The sequence below is a fragment of the Macaca fascicularis genome, chromosome 10 (genome assembly GCF_037993035.2).
Source record: "Macaca fascicularis isolate 582-1 chromosome 10, T2T-MFA8v1.1".
NCBI classification, from domain to species: domain Eukaryota; kingdom Metazoa; phylum Chordata; class Mammalia; order Primates; family Cercopithecidae; genus Macaca; species Macaca fascicularis.
Genome location: NC_088384.1, coordinates 101,182,479 through 101,199,646, shown reverse-complemented (window position 1 = coordinate 101,199,646; position 17,168 = coordinate 101,182,479). Strand labels below are relative to the sequence as shown.

General features: G+C 48.9%; 1 protein-coding gene across 1 annotated transcript; it reads left to right on the top strand.

The window, feature by feature from the left end:
* Window positions 1-7,364: 7,364 nt before the first annotated feature.
* Window positions 7,365-16,156, top strand: KCNS1 (potassium voltage-gated channel modifier subfamily S member 1). Its single transcript, XM_005569117.5, has 4 exons — window positions 7,365-7,534; window positions 9,224-9,302; window positions 9,767-10,809; window positions 13,105-16,156. Exons 2-4 carry the CDS (start codon window positions 9,227-9,229, stop codon window positions 13,573-13,575), a joined length of 1,590 nt encoding a protein of 529 aa, XP_005569174.3. The 5' UTR covers window positions 7,365-7,534; window positions 9,224-9,226; the 3' UTR covers window positions 13,576-16,156.
* The last annotated feature ends 1,012 nt before the right edge of the window (window positions 16,157-17,168 follow it).

Sequence of the window (17,168 nt, the reverse complement as noted above, 5' to 3'; positions counted from 1 at the left end):
GTAGTCAGGATGTCATTATTATGGTGGGCCTCTCTCCACCTCACTCACTTCAATTTCTCCTGGGTCCAGTAGGCAGTCAGGGTTTAATGAGTGTTTCTTGCAGGGAGAAGGGGCCAATGAGGGAATGACAGCCATCCCAAGGGACCTCCCTGGACCCAGACAGCTGGATTCCTGACTCTCCCACTTTCCTCCTAGGAAGGAGGTGGCAAATTCCCTGCTCTATCTGCTGGGCCTCTTGTATCCAGCACAAGACTGAGGGACTGGGCGGTCCACTGTGGAGGTCAACTTGGGAATTCTTGGTCTTCTTTCCCTGTTCTCTTGGCCTTGCGGTGTGATGACAGGTGCCTCCTTCTGCACTCTGGGCTTCTGTTTGCCCTATTGGAAGATGGAAGGAATTCTACTTCCTCACCCTCCTTGTCCTTCCCATGGGATTCAAATGCTTAACCATTGACTGAAAAGTGCCAGATGCTAACTACATGGATATAGAATGAGGTCTTGGAGAGGGGAAAGAGAACTGTCTGGGAGTCACTGACTCCGAGCAACCTTAGATATTTCTCTTCCTCTTTCTAGGCCTCAGTTTCCCCATCTACATATAACTTCATATAGTTAACACAGATAATATGGTAGATTGGATTATTTGCCTATAATTTTCCCTTTCCCCTCCCCACCCCATGCTTACAGTGGCTTCCCTCAGGGAGAGTGTACATCCTGCCCCAGTGATTTGGGCTTGGCGAGGAGACCTGTTTTAGCTAACGGGATGTGGGTGGCAGTGACAGTGTAGCCTGTTTAAAGAAAAATACCACCATTCTTCTTTTTTTTTTTTTTTTTATTGAGATGGAGTTTCACTCTTGTTGCCCAGGCTGGAGTGCAGTGGCACGATCTTGGCTCACTGCAACCTCCACCTCCTGAGTTCAAGTGATCCTCCTGCCTCAGCCTCCCAAGTAGCTGGGATTACAGGCATCTGCTACCACACCAGGCTAATTTTTACATTTTTAGCAGAGATGGAGTTTCACCATGTTGGCCCAACTGGTCTTGAATTCCTGACCTCAGGCAATCTGCCCGCCTCAGCCTCCCAAAGTGCTGGGATTACAGGTGTGAGCCACCGCAACTGGCCTCCACCCTTCTTGGAGCTTCTGCCCTCTGCCATGAGAAGAGCTTGCCCGAAGCCACTTGTCTTGCTGGAGAGACACCTGCGGCAAGCCTGAAGCTGAGTCAGACCAGCCAAGCCTCAAACTTGCCAAAGAGAAATAAATCTTTGTGGTAAGAAGACACAGAGATTCAGGGGTTGTTTGTCACAGATTCATCACAGTAAGAGCTGAACTAGTTCAGATTCCGGTTATTAGTCTGTAATGAATGTCTACTGTAGATCTCCCACTTTTAAACATCATTTCATTCATCCAACCCATAACCCTGAGAAAGGCTATTCCCATTTGACAGTGAAGAAACAGTGGCTATGAGATAAGTGACTTGCCCAAGACCCCCAGCTGAGAAATGATGTAGCCAGGATTAAACCACACCATATTCCTCCCTTGAGAGTAATCAAGGCAGCAACAGCCAACAATTACAGATCATGTGCCATGCACCAGGTATCATTTTAATCACTTTACATGTATAATCTTGTATAATCTCATTAAATCCTTATATCCTTATCGGGTAGGCTTCATTACTTTTCCCCATTTCACACATGAGGAAACTGAAACACCAAGAGGTTAATTTGGCCAAAGTTGTCCAACTTGTAAGTACTAGAGCTGGGATTCAACCCCAAGGAGTCTAACCATAAACTTTACGTCCCTATTGACTATACTAATTAATTATAATCGGTCTTTGAAGATTCCTCCCACTTAAGACTCCTCCTACCTGAAGATTCAGTGTCCACATCTGAAAAATGAAGATCACAAAGACACAAAAAAGTTAAGTGACCAGACTTAATTCTAGACAACTGGAGCCCAAACCTGTTGATACACAGCGTATTGCCCTAGGTTTCTTTCCTCAAAGGCATCAGGAGGAAAATTAGGGGGTCACAGCAGGAAGCTCCCAGGTAAGCCAGTTAAGACTTGGCTGCCAAGAGCCCTGTGACTATCCTGGAGCTCTGAGTTCTGAGCTAGGTCCTTGGAATGGCAGGAGGTGACAGGTCACAGACTATGGCTTCTCTGGCTTTAGGTAGCAGCATCTATACAGCCCATTCTAGATTCCCTGCTCAGCTTCCTGGCTAACTCACTCCCTGTTCCAGCAGTTCTGTGAGTTGGTCTATGCAGTGCCAGCTCCAAGTTCAGCTCCAACCCAATCAGCTCTATCTCTACTGCCTGTCGCCACTGGCTTTCTGAAAAGTCTCCGAGGAGGCTGGTTCCTTTTACAGACTCTAACCTTGCTTTCCTCCCTCACTCATTCAATAAATGTTTGCTGAACACTTAATATAGGCTCTAGGCTGTGCTTTGCAGAACTCATGCACTAATGGATGAGACAAAGCCCTAGCTAGAGAGTTGCATGACATATACCAAACTGGAGAGGCCTGGGAGGCCGGGAGAGATCTAACTCAGCCTAGAAACCAGGCAAGTCTTCCTGAAGATGATATCCAGGTCAAGACCTTGAGTTTTAGCAGGAGCTAGCCAGGTAGAACACTTCTAATTATCCATTCTCCCCTTCTTCCTTACCAATAGCAATGTCCCCAGTTAGAAATACTTGCCCCGCCCCACCCCCAGGCTCTTGGAGTGCCGGTGACATTCCATATTTTGACCCGGGTGGTAGTCACAATGGATACATACATTTGTAAAAAAAAAAAAAAAAAAAAAAAAAAAAAAAAATTCAGCTGTAACTTAACATTTGTGCACTTTACCACGGGAACAGTATATTTCAATTTTAAAGGTAAATTAAAATTTCAAAAATATGTTTCCTCTCCAGGCTCCCTTGCACCAAACAATGATCGTGTGACCCAAGACTGGCCAATCAGAAGCAAGGGAAATCTATTAGGAGGGGCTTCCTGGCAAGCTATAGTTTTCCTAACTAAGGAGATGGACTTGGCCTTTTGTCTGTCATCCATTTACCCTGTGTCCTTCCTGGAACATGGCTGCTGCCACTAGAACAGCCATCTGGTGTCCTTGAGGATTGTCTTAGTTGGGTTCCCCCAAAATAAATCTTGAGATGAAGAATCATATGACAGTGACGCTTCGGAAATGTTTTCAGGAAAAATGGCTATAGGAGTACAGAAGTTCACCATGAAGAGAAGCCAGCGATGATGTGAAATCCAGTGAAGTCCCACAGGGCAGTTCTAGAAACAAGCATACATGGAGCACATACATTCTCAGGTACTTCAGGTTCTCCCTGAGTGGAGCCATAGCAGGCTCTGGCAGCCTCAGGAAAGCCCAAGATACCAGCTGTCAGGAGGAAAAACATACCAGGAGTCTCTGTGCACAAAAGTGGTAAAGGATCCCAGAGGAGCTGTGGGCACGAATGAGTCACATAAGAATGGTGGAGGAGTAAGTGACAAGGAGCCTGGGTCTTCAGGGCTATTCATGAGCAGCTGCACCTACCCTGGCCTGCCAAAAAAAAAAAAAAAGTAAACTCTTTTCTAGTGAAGTCACTGTAATTCTGTTTCTGTTCCTGCAGCGAAATTAAATTTTAACTGATATGCAGGGTAAAGAAAGGGCAGGAAGAGTTGTTCGTGGAGAGGGAACAGCATGTGCTGATCCTCATCTCAATCCTGAAAGGTGGGTGTTGTTCCCATTTTATCGATGAAGAAGATAAGGATCCAAGAGAAGTGCTTGGCCCAAGGTCACACAGCAGTTTAGTGGCAAAGGCAGGATTCAAACCCAGTGTATTCATTATCTATTGCTGTGTAACAAGGTTTCACAAATGCAGCAGCTTAAAGCAACACACATTTATTATCTCACAGTTGCTATGGGTCACGAACCCGGGTACAGCTTAACTGGGTCTTTTGTTTCAGTTTCTCTGCTTCACGAGACTGCACTCGAGGGGTCGGCCATGGTGGGAGTCTCATCTGAGCCTCAATTAGAGAAAGAGCCACTTTCAAATTCACAGGGTTGTTGGCAGAATGTCAGTTCCTTGAGGACTTAATGGACTGAATACCACAGCTCCTGGCTGGTCGTTGGCTGGAAGTCACCCTCATTTCCTTACCTTTCCCGCCTGGCGACTTGCTTCATCAAAGCCAGCTGGAAGTCACAACCTTAAGTAACCTAATCAGAGAAGTGACATCCCATCACTTTTGCTATATTCTGTTCATTAGAAGCAAATCAGTAAGACCTGTCCACACACAAGGGGAGGGGATTGCACAAGGGCATGAACCCCAGGAGGCCGACATCACTGGGAGACATCTTAGAAGGTGCCCGTCACATCCAGGTCTACTTAATTCCAAACACTTACGTATTTTCTGCAACATCAAGCTTACTCTGAAGGTAAAACTGCACGGATTCAAATGGCTAAAACTGGCCAGGGACTGGGGGAGAATTTGGGGGACAGCCCATCCATGATACACGAAGGACAGGGATACCCCATCCTTCCCACCCATAATGCCCACCTTCCCACTCTTGTGGCTCACAAATTCCACCAAAACTTCATTTACCTCTCACTGTGTAATCTGGGGATGAAACCAGATCCTGGTTTCATTCTCTTCTGCCCTTGGGAAATAGGTCTGTCTTTTCTCAGTTTTGGAAACTTGTCTCTGCAGCTCCAGGGAAAACTCCTGAGTCCTAAGGGGCAGCGAAGGCTGCAGACAAACTCTTATGCCAGGAAATAGAAGACCTGCTTCTCGGCAAATCTGCCTCAGTTTCCCTGTTGGTCAAATGAGGGAATTGGGCAAGATGCTCACTAAGCAGCTTCTTCCTCTAACTTCTTCTTTCGAGGGAAAAACTGAAGTGGCCCAGCCTAGAGCTGTGCTGTCTAATATGGCAGCCACGAGCCATGTGTGGCTCCTGAGCACAGAAAATGTGACTAGTCCAAACTGAGATTTGCTATAGGTGAATCTCAAAAAATCTCTCTCAAAAACTAAAAAATAAAATAAAATAAATGAGTACACTGGATTTATATATGGAAGGCAGAATTCAGATGACCCCTCCTCAATGATCCTCATCCCTGTATAATCTCCTCCTGTTTAAGTGTAGGTGGAGCCCATGAATGTGTGTTATATGGCAGGAGGGAGATTGCCCTGGGTGGGCCTGGCCTAATCAGGTGAGAGTTTTAAAGTCAGAGATATTTCTCTGACTGGTTACAGGAGAGGAATTCAGCACTCTCATGTGCCTAAAAGAAAGCAAGCATTCATGCTATGAACTGCCTATGGGGCAGGAACTGTAGGCAGCTTCTAGAATCTGAGATTGATCACCAGTGGACAGCTAGCAGGAAAAGAGAGACCTCAGTCCCATAACCACAAGGAAATGAATTCTGCCAACAATCTGTGAGCTTGGAAGAAAACTCTGAAGCTCACATGAGAACCTCAACCCTGGCCAACACCTTGGCTTCAACCTGGTGAGACCCCGAGGGTCCAGTGAGGCCATGCCCAGACTTCTGACTTATAGGAACCATGAGATCATAAATTTGTATTGTTTTAAGCTACTAAATTATGGTAATTTGTTGTGTAACAATAAGAAAAATCAGTACACTGGATTTTAGAGACTTAGTACAAAAAAAAGAAAATGTAAAATATCTCAATAATTTCTTTACTGATTCCAATGTTGAAATCATAATATTTTAGATTTAATAAAAGATATTACTAAAAATACAGTTGATCCTGAAACAACACAGGTTTGAACTGCTACTGTCCACTTATTTGCAGATTTTTTTCCAACAAATACGTTGCAAAATTTTTGGAGATTTGTGACAATTTGAAAAAACTTACAGATGAACCATGTAGCCTAGAATTATCAAAAGCCTGAAGAAAAAGTTAGCTATGTCGTGAATACCTAAGATATATGTAGATAGTATTTATGTGTTAATCGGCTGTTTTTGTTATAGGTAAGGTTTCTGGCGAACAGTAGGGTATTACTCGTTAAGTTTCAGGGGAGTCAAAAGTTATATTCTAATTTTCTAGGCATGGAGGAGTGGTTTCCCTAAGCCCCACTGTTCAAGGGGTAACTGTAATTTCACCTGTTTTTTACTCTTTAAAATGTTGCAATCAGAAATTTAAAAGGATATATGTGGGTCGGGTGCAGTGGTTCATGCCTGTAATCCCAGCATTTTGGGAGGCCGAGGTAGGTGGATCATTTGAGGCCAGGAGTTCAAGACCTGTCTGGCCAACATGGCAATATGCCCTCTCTACTAAAAATACAAAAATTAGCCTGGCGTGGTGGTGCATGCCTGTAGTCCCAGCTACTCAGGAGGCTGAGGCAGAAGAATCGCTTGAACCCGGGAGGCGGAGGACACAGTGAGCCAAGATAGTGCCACTGCACTCCAGCCTGGGCAACAGAGTGAGACTGTATCTCAAAAAATAAAAAATAAAATAATATATGTGGCTCACATTAAAGGTGTTGGACAGTGCTGGCCTAGAGGACTCAGAAGTCAGCCATGGGACCTCCGGCAAGTCACCACACCTCTCAAAGCAGTTCTTATCTGTGAGATAGGAATAATAGTAGCACTTACTGAACAGATAAATTTGCAGTTTGAGTGAGATTGAGGAATACGCTTGACCCAAGGTAAGTACTCAATAAATGTTGGTAATTATCATTATTGTTAATAACAATATTTGCAAAGGCTCATATCCAGGCCCTAGTCTCCAGTAACCTCTCCCCAACCAGGCACACAGCAGCCACACAATAGGTACACGTGTGGGGACTTCACAACCTCTACAAAGCTCTTTGGCACATGTTCTTTGCCCTCACAACCCACTTAGCAGGTTGGAATCAGGAGCCCGTGGGCAGGTAAGGACACTGCGCCTCAGGGGTAAAATGATTGTTTCAAGTTCCACAGCTCACCTAAGAAGAACCTGGGACTCCAAGGGAGATGAGGCCACCTTCTACAGCTCCCTAACTCAGTTGCCCACGGTGTGAGGAAGTGACTGGAGCTCACCCCTAAAATGGGAGACATAAGATCCTGGCCCTGTCAAGAGTGTGCCAGGAATAGCTGAGATCAATCACTTACAGCAGCTGAAGTACCCTGGCACATACTAAACACTCAATTAAGCAAATCATGATTACTGTTGTTCCTTTGCCAGAGAAGCTTCTGCTGAAATCCCTCTCTAGGGGGAATCCTCATGCCCTAAATGACCCCTCCTTCCCGGCCCCGTAACTCCGGAGGATGCCCCTGCAGGTAGGCCCAGTCTCCTGACACCACCACCCCCCAACCGAGTCAGGAATAGAAACCGCCGCCTCCAGCCGCCAGCGGCCTCACTCCCTCCTCCGGCAGCGATCGATGCGGCCTTCAGCCGCGGGGGACTAGGCAAGGAAGAAGGAAGGAGAGGGCAGCGGGGCCGCCTGCAGTAGGAGGCTCTGCGGGGCCGGCGGGACAGCAGCGAGACCGAGTATAGCCAGCGGCCCCCAGCCTCGGTGACTTTGGGACAGACACAGGAGGCGCCCGGGAGGTGCCACGACAGGTAAGGGGCCTCCTCTGGGGAGGGACGTGGCTCCGGGATGGTCCGGGGCAGCCAGAGTGGGAGGCGGGGCTGCCTGGGGTTCCTGGTGCTCTTACCCCCTCTAAGAGACCTCCCACCCCGCAAGGAGGAAGCAGTGTGGGGTGGCCGCGCTTTGGAGACCCTGACTGGTCCAGTTTACTCATCTGTAAAATGGGATTAGAAAACCTCCCTGGCAGGGTTGGTGTAGAGATTAAACCAAGTGAGGTGTGCATGGAGCCCAGAGAAGTGACTAGCAGATAGGAGGTGCTCAAAATAAGTGTGTGGAGAGAGAATGAAATGAAAAAAACCTGGTGTCCAACCTTAGCTGTGCCATGGACTAGCAGGGTGATTTTGAACAAGTCACTTAATCTTTCTTACTGATCTTCAGGTTCTTGTCAGAAAATGTTTGTTGAATTAATTATCCCATTTCACAGAGCAGGAAAGTGAGTTCCAGATGGACAAAGGGATTTGTCCAATATTATGCTTCTAATGGGTGATGGAACTGGATTAGAAATTTCATTTTTTGATGCCAAATGCAGGTGGAGATCCAAGTGGAGGTGGGAGTGGAGCTACATCACACATGTTTATTGTGCATTGATTATGTGCCAGGGACCATGCTGGCAATCAACATCTTGCATCATTTAATCCTCTGAGCCTCTCCTGGAAAGTATGATGCTACTCGGTTCCACAGATAGGGAAACAAGCCCAGAGAGAGGGCAACGAATGCACTCAAGGTCAGCAGCTAGTAAGTGGCAGACTCAGGTCCGACCAGAGGGTAGTACACGGGATTAACATTTATTGAGCATCTACTGTTTACCCAGGGCTTTGAACAGATACCACAATAATGATTCATCCAAAGCAACATTACCCCCATTCTAGACGTAAAAGAGCTAAAACCCAGAATGGGAAGGAGACTGGCCTGAGGTCACAGAGCTAATAGTAACAGAGCTAAGGGTGGAACCCCAAATTCATTTAACGCCAAGCCCAGGTGCTTTACACACACTTAATCCCTAGTCTAGGCATTACTGAACCCACAATGCAAATGAGATTGCCAGTGGTGAGGAGGTGTCACTAGCCTCCAATTCCAGCAGAGCCAGGATTCAGGGGGTGGTAGAAGAACCTAAATCCTCCCTGAGTATCCACTAAGGCTAAGCACTTTCTATAATCTACCTTCATCCTCCAGTCATCCCCGGAGGTAGGTGCTATTGTCTACGATGTGCAGTAAATTGAGACCTGGAGGATAAATAGCTTCCTCAAGTCCCCAGGTGCATCAGGGGTGGAGATAAACCCAGGTTTGCCTGACTCCAGAAGATAGTGACACCAGTGAATAATTTATTAAATTCCTTCTGTTAGCCAAGCCCAAGAAAGACATTAGGTCATTTTATCTTCATAACCACACTTTGAGGTGAGTATTTTTATCTCCATTTCACAGAGGCTCAGAGAGGTGATGTGACTTGCCTAAGGTGACACAGAGAGCCAAGGTTCAAGGTCATGTCTGGCTGACTCTACAGATGTTTTACATAAGCTAAAGCAGGAGATCTCAAACTTGACCATGTATCTGAATCACTTTCCAATCTTGTTAGAACACAGACTGCTAGATCCCAGCCTTAGAGTTCCCGATTCAGTAAATCGATGACAGGCTGAGAATTTGCATCTTTGACGAATTCCCAGGTAATGCTGATGCTGCTGGTCCGGGGAACACACTATGAGAGCCTCCGGTCTAAAGTGGTGCTCCCAACACCCCTAGGAGGTAAGTGTTACTATCCTCATTTTGCAGAAGAAACAGGTTCAGAGGGCTGGAGGGCCCCAGATCCCACAGTAGAACTTTGCTGTAAATAAATCCAAGTTTGTCCTGGAAAAGGAGACATCCTATTGAGCACCCACTAGGTGCCAGGACATCCTGCGATTCCATTGCTTTCCTATCCTTCCAGGTAGATCTAAGCATTTATTTTCCAAAGGAGAAAAATGAAATGGGGGTGGTGTGGGTCAGTGATTTGACCAAAGTCAAATGATGGGGATGAAGGATAGTCAAAGCCAAGCCTGACTCTGAGTCCAGAGGGCACCTGCCACCTACTGAGCGCCTCCTGCATACCAGATGCTTCACACAGAGTCTCCAACACCCCTTGGCTGGTTGGATGGAGGAGGGGATTTTAACCTGGTCTTCCTGGAAGGGAAGCCCAGGAACTCCTCAGCGCGCCCTTCTGGTGTCCGCAGGGAGGGGCACTGAAGCCTTGGTGAGCGAGTGCCCGAGCCCTGACACCGGGATCCGCTGGCGACAAAGCGACGAAGCGCTGCGCGTGAACGTGGGTGGCGTGCGGCGGCTGCTGAGCGCGCGAGCCCTGGCGCGCTTCCCGGGCACGCGGCTGGGCCGCCTGCAGGCCGCGGCGTCGGAGGAGCAGGCGCGGCGCCTGTGCGACGACTACGACGCGGCGGCGCGCGAATTCTACTTCGACCGGCACCCGGGCTTCTTCCTGGGCCTGCTGCACTTCTACCGCACCGGCCACTTGCACGTGCTCGACGAGCTGTGCGTCTTCGCCTTTGGCCAGGAGGCCGACTACTGGGGCCTCGGCGAGAACGCGCTGGCCGCGTGCTGCCGCGCGCGCTACCTGGAGAGGCGGCTGACCCAGCCGTGCGCCTGGGACGAGGACAGCGACACGCCGAGCAGCGTGGACCCATGCCCCGACGAGATCTCCGACGTGCAGCGAGAGCTGGCGCGCTATGGCGCGGCGCGCTGTGGCCGCCTGCGCCGCCGCCTCTGGCTGACCATGGAGAACCCGGGCTACTCGCTGCCGAGCAAGCTCTTCAGCTGCGTCTCCATCAGCGTGGTGCTCGCCTCCATCGCCGCCATGTGCATCCACAGCCTGCCCGAGTACCAGGCCCGCGAGGCGGCGGCCGCCGTGGCTGCGGTGGCCGCGGGCCGCAGCCCGGAAGGCGTGCGCGACGACCCAGTGCTGCGACGCCTCGAGTACTTCTGCATCGCCTGGTTCAGCTTTGAGGTGTCGTCGCGCCTCCTGCTGGCGCCCAGTACGCGCAACTTCTTCTGCCACCCGCTCAACCTCATCGACATTGTGTCTGTGCTGCCCTTCTATCTCACGCTGCTGGCTGGTGTGGCACTGGGCGACCAGGGCGGCACGGGCGGCAAGGAGCTCGGCCACCTGGGCAAGGTGGTGCAGGTGTTCCGCCTCATGCGCATCTTCCGCGTACTCAAGTTGGCGCGCCACTCCACCGGGCTGCGCTCGCTGGGAGCCACACTCAAGGTACGGCCTTTGAGGCCAGGTTGGAGCGGGGATAGGCGGGTGTAGCCATCTGGCAGGTTAGCAGGTAAACTTACAAGCCTCCCAAGTCCAGGCGCACGTTGAACTGAGACCCCGTCCTTTGTGCCAGGCACAGGGCTGGACACCAGGTGTATGTTTCACATGCAGTCTGATTATCCCAATAGCTCTGTAAAGAAGGGTTTACCTTTTTCCTAGGGAGAAAACTGGGGCATAGCTTTGCTTGTCTTTCTTTTTCAAAACAAAGAAAAAAGACAAAGATCACTTTTGATATATCTATCAAACATCAAATTATATGTATCATAAAGATGTGCCAAGCAGGATGCTGACTTTCTGCTAGAGCCTTTCTTCTGGCACTATCGGGGCTCTGATAATCATAGGTCACTCTTAATAGGTAAAGTCTAGGAATAGCCCCAGGAGCTAACACTTACTGAGCACTCAATCGGTGCCAATTTCACATCCATTATCAATTTAGTCCTTAGGAGAACTTCCTCAGGAAGATGCTATTATTTATTCTCTTCCCGTAGATGAAGAAGCTGAGGTTGGAGGGTTGGCTCTTTAAAGCCTGGTTGCAGTTTACTGAGCATCCTCCTGGTGCCAGGTGCTGCATTGTGGGTGAATCACTGCCCTGGCAAACTTGCGCTCAAGGGGGTGAAATCAGCCTGGTTTGAAGAGGGAGGCAAGGCGAACGGCGTGTGCCGAGGCCTGGAGAGAGAACAGGATGAATGCTGGGAGGAGGACATGGAGGGAAGGAGATTCCCAGAGATGAGATTGAAGAGGTGAGCTGGGCAGGATACCGAAGGGCCGTGAAGTCTTGGCACATGATTTTGGGCTTGGTCCCGAGGGTATAGGAGAGTTCCTGAGAGGTTTAAACAGAGGTAAGTGTTATTGTCACTGCTTTGCAGATGTGGAAACTGAAGCTCCAAGAGGTGACAGTGCTTGTTGGAGGTTCCTCAATAAGCAGTAGAGCCCAGAGAAGAACCCAGCTGTGCCTGGCTCCAGCACCTCATGTTCTTTCTCCTAAAACTCCACGCAACCCTGCTGATAATCCCCAGACAATGCTAAAAGAAAGATCCCTTCCACCCAAGGCTTAGTAAAGCCTCTTGTATGCCCTCAGGATACTGGGTGCTGGCAGATGACCTAGGCAGAATCCTAGGGCACTGGGCAGGTATAAGGAATTACATTCGCCAGACCCCCTGAGCTCAGCATCTCCCCAGGGAAGATCCCTGTGCCCCAGAACGCTGCCCTATCTCCTCCATGCAGAGAGCCAGGGCCCGACACTACTAGCTTTGTCTTCAGTAGGGGAGAAGAGTATTACTGATCAGGGCTGCCAGGGTCTAAGATGCAGGTGTAAAATACTCCAGATGAGAGCCTTGCTACTCAAAGTGAGGCCCCTGCCCACCAGCAGCTTTCTCATCATTTGGAAGCTTCCTAGACATGTAGATTCTCTGGCTCTACCCAAGACTACACAATTGGGTTCTGCCAAGACCCCTGCATGATTCTTCCACGCATTAAAGTTGGAGAGAGTCTGCTCTAGACTAGGGGTTCTCAGCCTTGCATTACTGACATTTGGGATCAGGTAATTCTTTGATTTGGGAGCTGCCCTGTACATTTTTGGATATTTAGCAGCATCCCTAGCCTTTACCCACTAGAGGACAGTAGCACACCTGTCCCAGTTGCAACAACCAAAAATGTCTCTAGACATTCCCAAATGTCCCTTGCAGGGGTAGAGGGGAGGGGGGCAAAACCACCCTGTTTGAAATCACTGCCCTAGAGCTTGGCCTCAGGGACAAAGCAAACATACACGGCCATAGGAAAGTGAATTCTGTAGGTGGTCCAGGGGACTTATGTCCTCTCAGCTTCCTGGAGGAGCAAAAGACATTTTTATACTTTTCAGATCAGCCAAAAGTACATGAAACCAACTCTTTGCATTGTAGAATATAAACTATGGTTGTCTTGGTTCCGCAACAGTGTAAAAGTCACAAGCTCTTCATTCCCTGGCTGTGGTGCCACCAGTAACCCAGAGTTAGAAAAAACAGCTGTAGCCTAGCAGATACCTTGGACAATAGAAATTAGGCCTGTGCTCAATACCAGGGAGTTTTGCTGCCAGCTGTAGTTCAAAGATCTTAAAGTCAGGGGACCTGGGTCTTAGCACCAGCTCTATCTTGCTCTGACTTTGAACCTGTCCCTTATACTCTCTGGGCCTCACTTTCCCTATATGCCTAATACCAGGACTCTAAGCCCATCCACTCTGACTTGGCTTTCTACATTCTCTTTCAGCACAGCTACCGTGAGGTGGGCATCTTGCTGCTGTACCTGGCCGTGGGTGTGTCAGTGTTCTCTGGTGTGGCCTACACAGCTGAAAAGGAGGAGGACGTGGGCTTTAACACCATCCCAGCCTGCTGGTGGTGGGGCACAGTGAGCATGACCACCGTGGGCTATGGGGATGTGGTGCCAGTGACGGTGGCTGGCAAGCTGGCAGCCTCAGGCTGCATCCTAGGGGGCATCCTGGTGGTAGCGCTCCCCATCACCATCATCTTCAACAAGTTCTCCCACTTCTACCGGCGCCAGAAGGCTCTGGAGGCAGCCGTGCGCAACAGCAACCACCAGGAGTTTGAGGACTTGCTGAGCAGCGTTGATGGGGTGTCGGAGGCATCTCTGGAGACATCCCGAGAAACCTCTCAGGAGGGACGGTCTGCAGATCTAGAGACCCAGGCCCCCAGTGAGCCTCCACACCCTCAGATGTATTAAAACCAGGGATCCGTGACCCCCTGCCATGCCCCTACAGTCAGCTGAGACAGCCGAGATTCCTCCCCTGCTAAAGTTCTTCATGGTAGTGAGCCTCTCAAGATCATTCATGCTGTCCTGAGAAATGAGATTCAAAAGCTGCATTCCTTCCTCCATTCCTTCCTCCAAAGGTCCAGGGCAGGACAGTGCTATCCTAGATTCTGTGAGATTCTGCGAGCAACTCAGAAAGCTTTATAAACCTTCCTCCAAGCCATTCATGAAGCAGGCATGAGCCAGAGGGAGGAAGTTGAAAGGATGCTAATGATTCCTGAGCACCTCCTGTACATGAGCCAGGTCATGTTTGGCCCTGTGTTGGAGAAAGATAATTATCGCCATTTCACAGATGAGGAAACCGAGGCTAACAGATGAGCAATGCCTCTCCCAGATGTCACAATTAGAAGTGGCAGAGTCAGGTTTGGAATCTGGGCTTGTCGGTGGGCCTGGAGCAATGCTCTGTCAACTCCATCTTTCTTCTGCCCTCATGAAGTTTGCATGTGGGTTTTGGGGATTCATGGATCCCCAGAGTTGATCCACAAGGTCAGAAATCCCTTTCAGAGCCAGAGAAAGGTCCAGACAGGAGATTTGGATATAGGAGCTCTGGATCTCAGCTGTGGTTCCTTTCTAGGAGCATCCAACAGGAGTCAGCTCTCAAAGATGAGTCCTGGAGGGAAGGAGGATGAGTCCTGGGAGGAAGTACAATAGCATTGTACTTGCCTCTTTAGCTGGTATGCAAGATTTGCTAAGCAATAATCTTCCAGTCTTCCTCCCAGGGATGATGTGAGAGAAAGAAACTCTGAAGGGGCCCTGGCCTGAGGTCTAGGCGACCTAGCTGCACCAAGACCTGCTGTGAAAAGTGGTCCAATCCCTGCCCCCAAGTCCAGATTCCAGCCTCTCCGTCAAACGATCAGAATCTATGACCCAGAGGGCAATGAAAGCCAAGTAGCGCAGAGGGGTCTCTTAACTTAAAGCCGGCTCAGCTCTGAAATGTTGTTGGCAGAGGGCTGACATATATGAATACTGGCTTCCCAGACCCTCCCCCGCAGCCTGACCTTGGCAGTTCCTTTCTGCCCGTCACACAAACGTCCAGCCCTACCTTGTCCAGCCCTACCTAGAGTACCCATCCAGGCCCATGTGTGAGAGTCCTGTCCCTTCTGGCCAGCTCCAGCCCCGTCATCCTTGTTGGGGGCATATCTCTCATACCCATCTGCCGAATCTTCTCTCCACTTGCTGAGAAACTCAGAGGAGGGGGTCCAGTAGCCCTTTCCACATACTGTGGCTACAGCACCCAGCACTGTGCTATTGTTGTCTGACTGTGGCTGTCTCTGTCCCATCACCCTGAGCCTCAAGATGGAAGACACTGTCTGGTTGAACTCTGGGCTTGGTGCAGAGCAGGTGTTTGGTAAATGTTGAATAGATAATTCCTACAGCCCACTGGGTGCCAAGCACAGAGGGGGAAAAAAAGATAGCCAGAGAGAGACCTGGCCCTCAAAAAGGTGTGAACAAGACTGAAAAGGAGGTCCGTTCAGCTCTGCCTGCCCCGTCCCTGCTTGGTTCTTGAAATTTTTACAGTATCTTCCTTGTAGGTTCTTTACTTGCTTACTCAACAAATACTCGTTGGAAGAGTCTTAAACTGGGGCTTCATGTGTGGCCTGCAGTCATGTTTTGGCTTAGTCCAACAGTACTTTTATTATATTTTAAGAATTTGAATGCCTTTGCGTGAGGCATGCGCTCTCAGGTTCCCCATAGTGTCTCCCCCGCTGCCACCCACAGACAGACGCACACGCTGTTGTTATGCCCAGCCACTCTGATTTACTGGCTTCTGACTTGTGGACTGCTTACTAGTCTCAAGAGATACAGTGGTGGAAAAATATATCCCTATACTCATGAAGCTTACTGACTAGTAGGGAAGATAGACTCTAATGCAATAATCACACAAATATATCATAGTGAGCTCTACTAAGTACGGGTGTGTATGATGTATCAGGGACCATGGCCCGAGAAAGTGAGAAGGCTTTCCTGAGCAAGTGACAATCTAACCTGCCATCCAAATGATAAATTGCTAATTAAGCAAATGAGGTTCCAGGGGGGAGTACTCCAAGCAGAGAGAATGGCACGTGTGTGTCATACACAGGGTCTAGTACATAGTTGGCCCCCTACATATGAATGGATTCTGGGTCTCCAGATTGGAACAGAGGATGGAGCTAAGCAGGAAAGGGCTTCTCATGAATTCACCACACACATACCAGCCCTTCTGCACACTCTGCTCCTTACATCAAGGCCCAGCTGAACCCAGCTTAGGGGCAGATCAGAAGGGCTGCATGTACCACCCTTATGGTCTTGCCGAACACACCAAGAAACCCGATGGCTTCCAAATTTTCTGACCCTACGAACAGGTCCCTGATACTGGTGTGGAGAAAGCTCAAGAGAGAACCATCTGGCCTGAGCCCACTGTGAGGCTGTTTGTGGTCCTGGCAGAAAAGCAACAATTCGCTCCCCTTCCCATGTATCAATGAAAACCGTTATGCAAATAAAGAGCTGGGCCCCAGGACGTGTTTCTGCTTGTGTGGAGATGGCTCCCTGACATGCTGCCTGAGTGACTGGAGAGGGTGGGTAATACGTGGAGTGACTTGGAATCCACATTCTCAGGCTCCAGTCCTGGATTTGGCACAGACTTTGTCTGTGGTTGTGCCAGCCAGAACAGGTTGCAAGTGACAGGAATTCAGTTGGAACAAACTTGGTCAAAAAGGATAATTTATTGAATAATTAAAGTGATGAATAACTGTTAACAATTAGAGTTTGGGGTATAAGCAAAAGAAACTGACATTAAGCAAAAAATGAATTTATTGGAAGATATATTAGTTTCCAGCAGCTGTTGTAACAAACTCAGACAAACCTGATGGCGTAAAACAGTAGAAACGTACTCTCTCACAGTTCTGGAGGCCAGAAATCCAAAATCAAGATGTCAGCAGGGCCACCCTCCCTCTAGAGGCTCTAGGGGGAAACCCTCTCCTTTTCTCTTCTAGTTTGTGGTGGTTGCCACCATTCTTGGCTTTCCTTGGCTGTGGCTGCATCACTCAAGTCTCTGCCTCTGATCTCACTTCACTGTCTGTGTATGTCAAATCTTCCAATGCCTTTGTCTTACAAGGACACTTTTGATGACACTTAGGCCCACCAGGATAATCCAAGATGACCTCATCTCAAGATCCCTAACTTAATCACATTTGCAAAAAGACCCTTTCCCAAATAAGGTAACAGTTACAGGTTCCAGAGATTAAAATATGGACATATGTTTGGGGCCACCATTTGGCCCACTACAGAAGGGTATCTGTGAAATTCACCTGATCAAAGGAATAGCTGACTGACGAGACCTCAGGAAATATAGGAATGAGGGGAGCTCTAGGGACCTCAGTAGCAAGACTCATGAACCTTCTGTTTAAAACACTGCCACCCACATGATCTGCCTCCAGTCACCTTTCTTCCCTGTATCATCCTGCTCACAGTTCCAATCCCAGGAGAGAGTCTGATTTCACTTGAGTCATATGCCTCTCTCTTGGGAG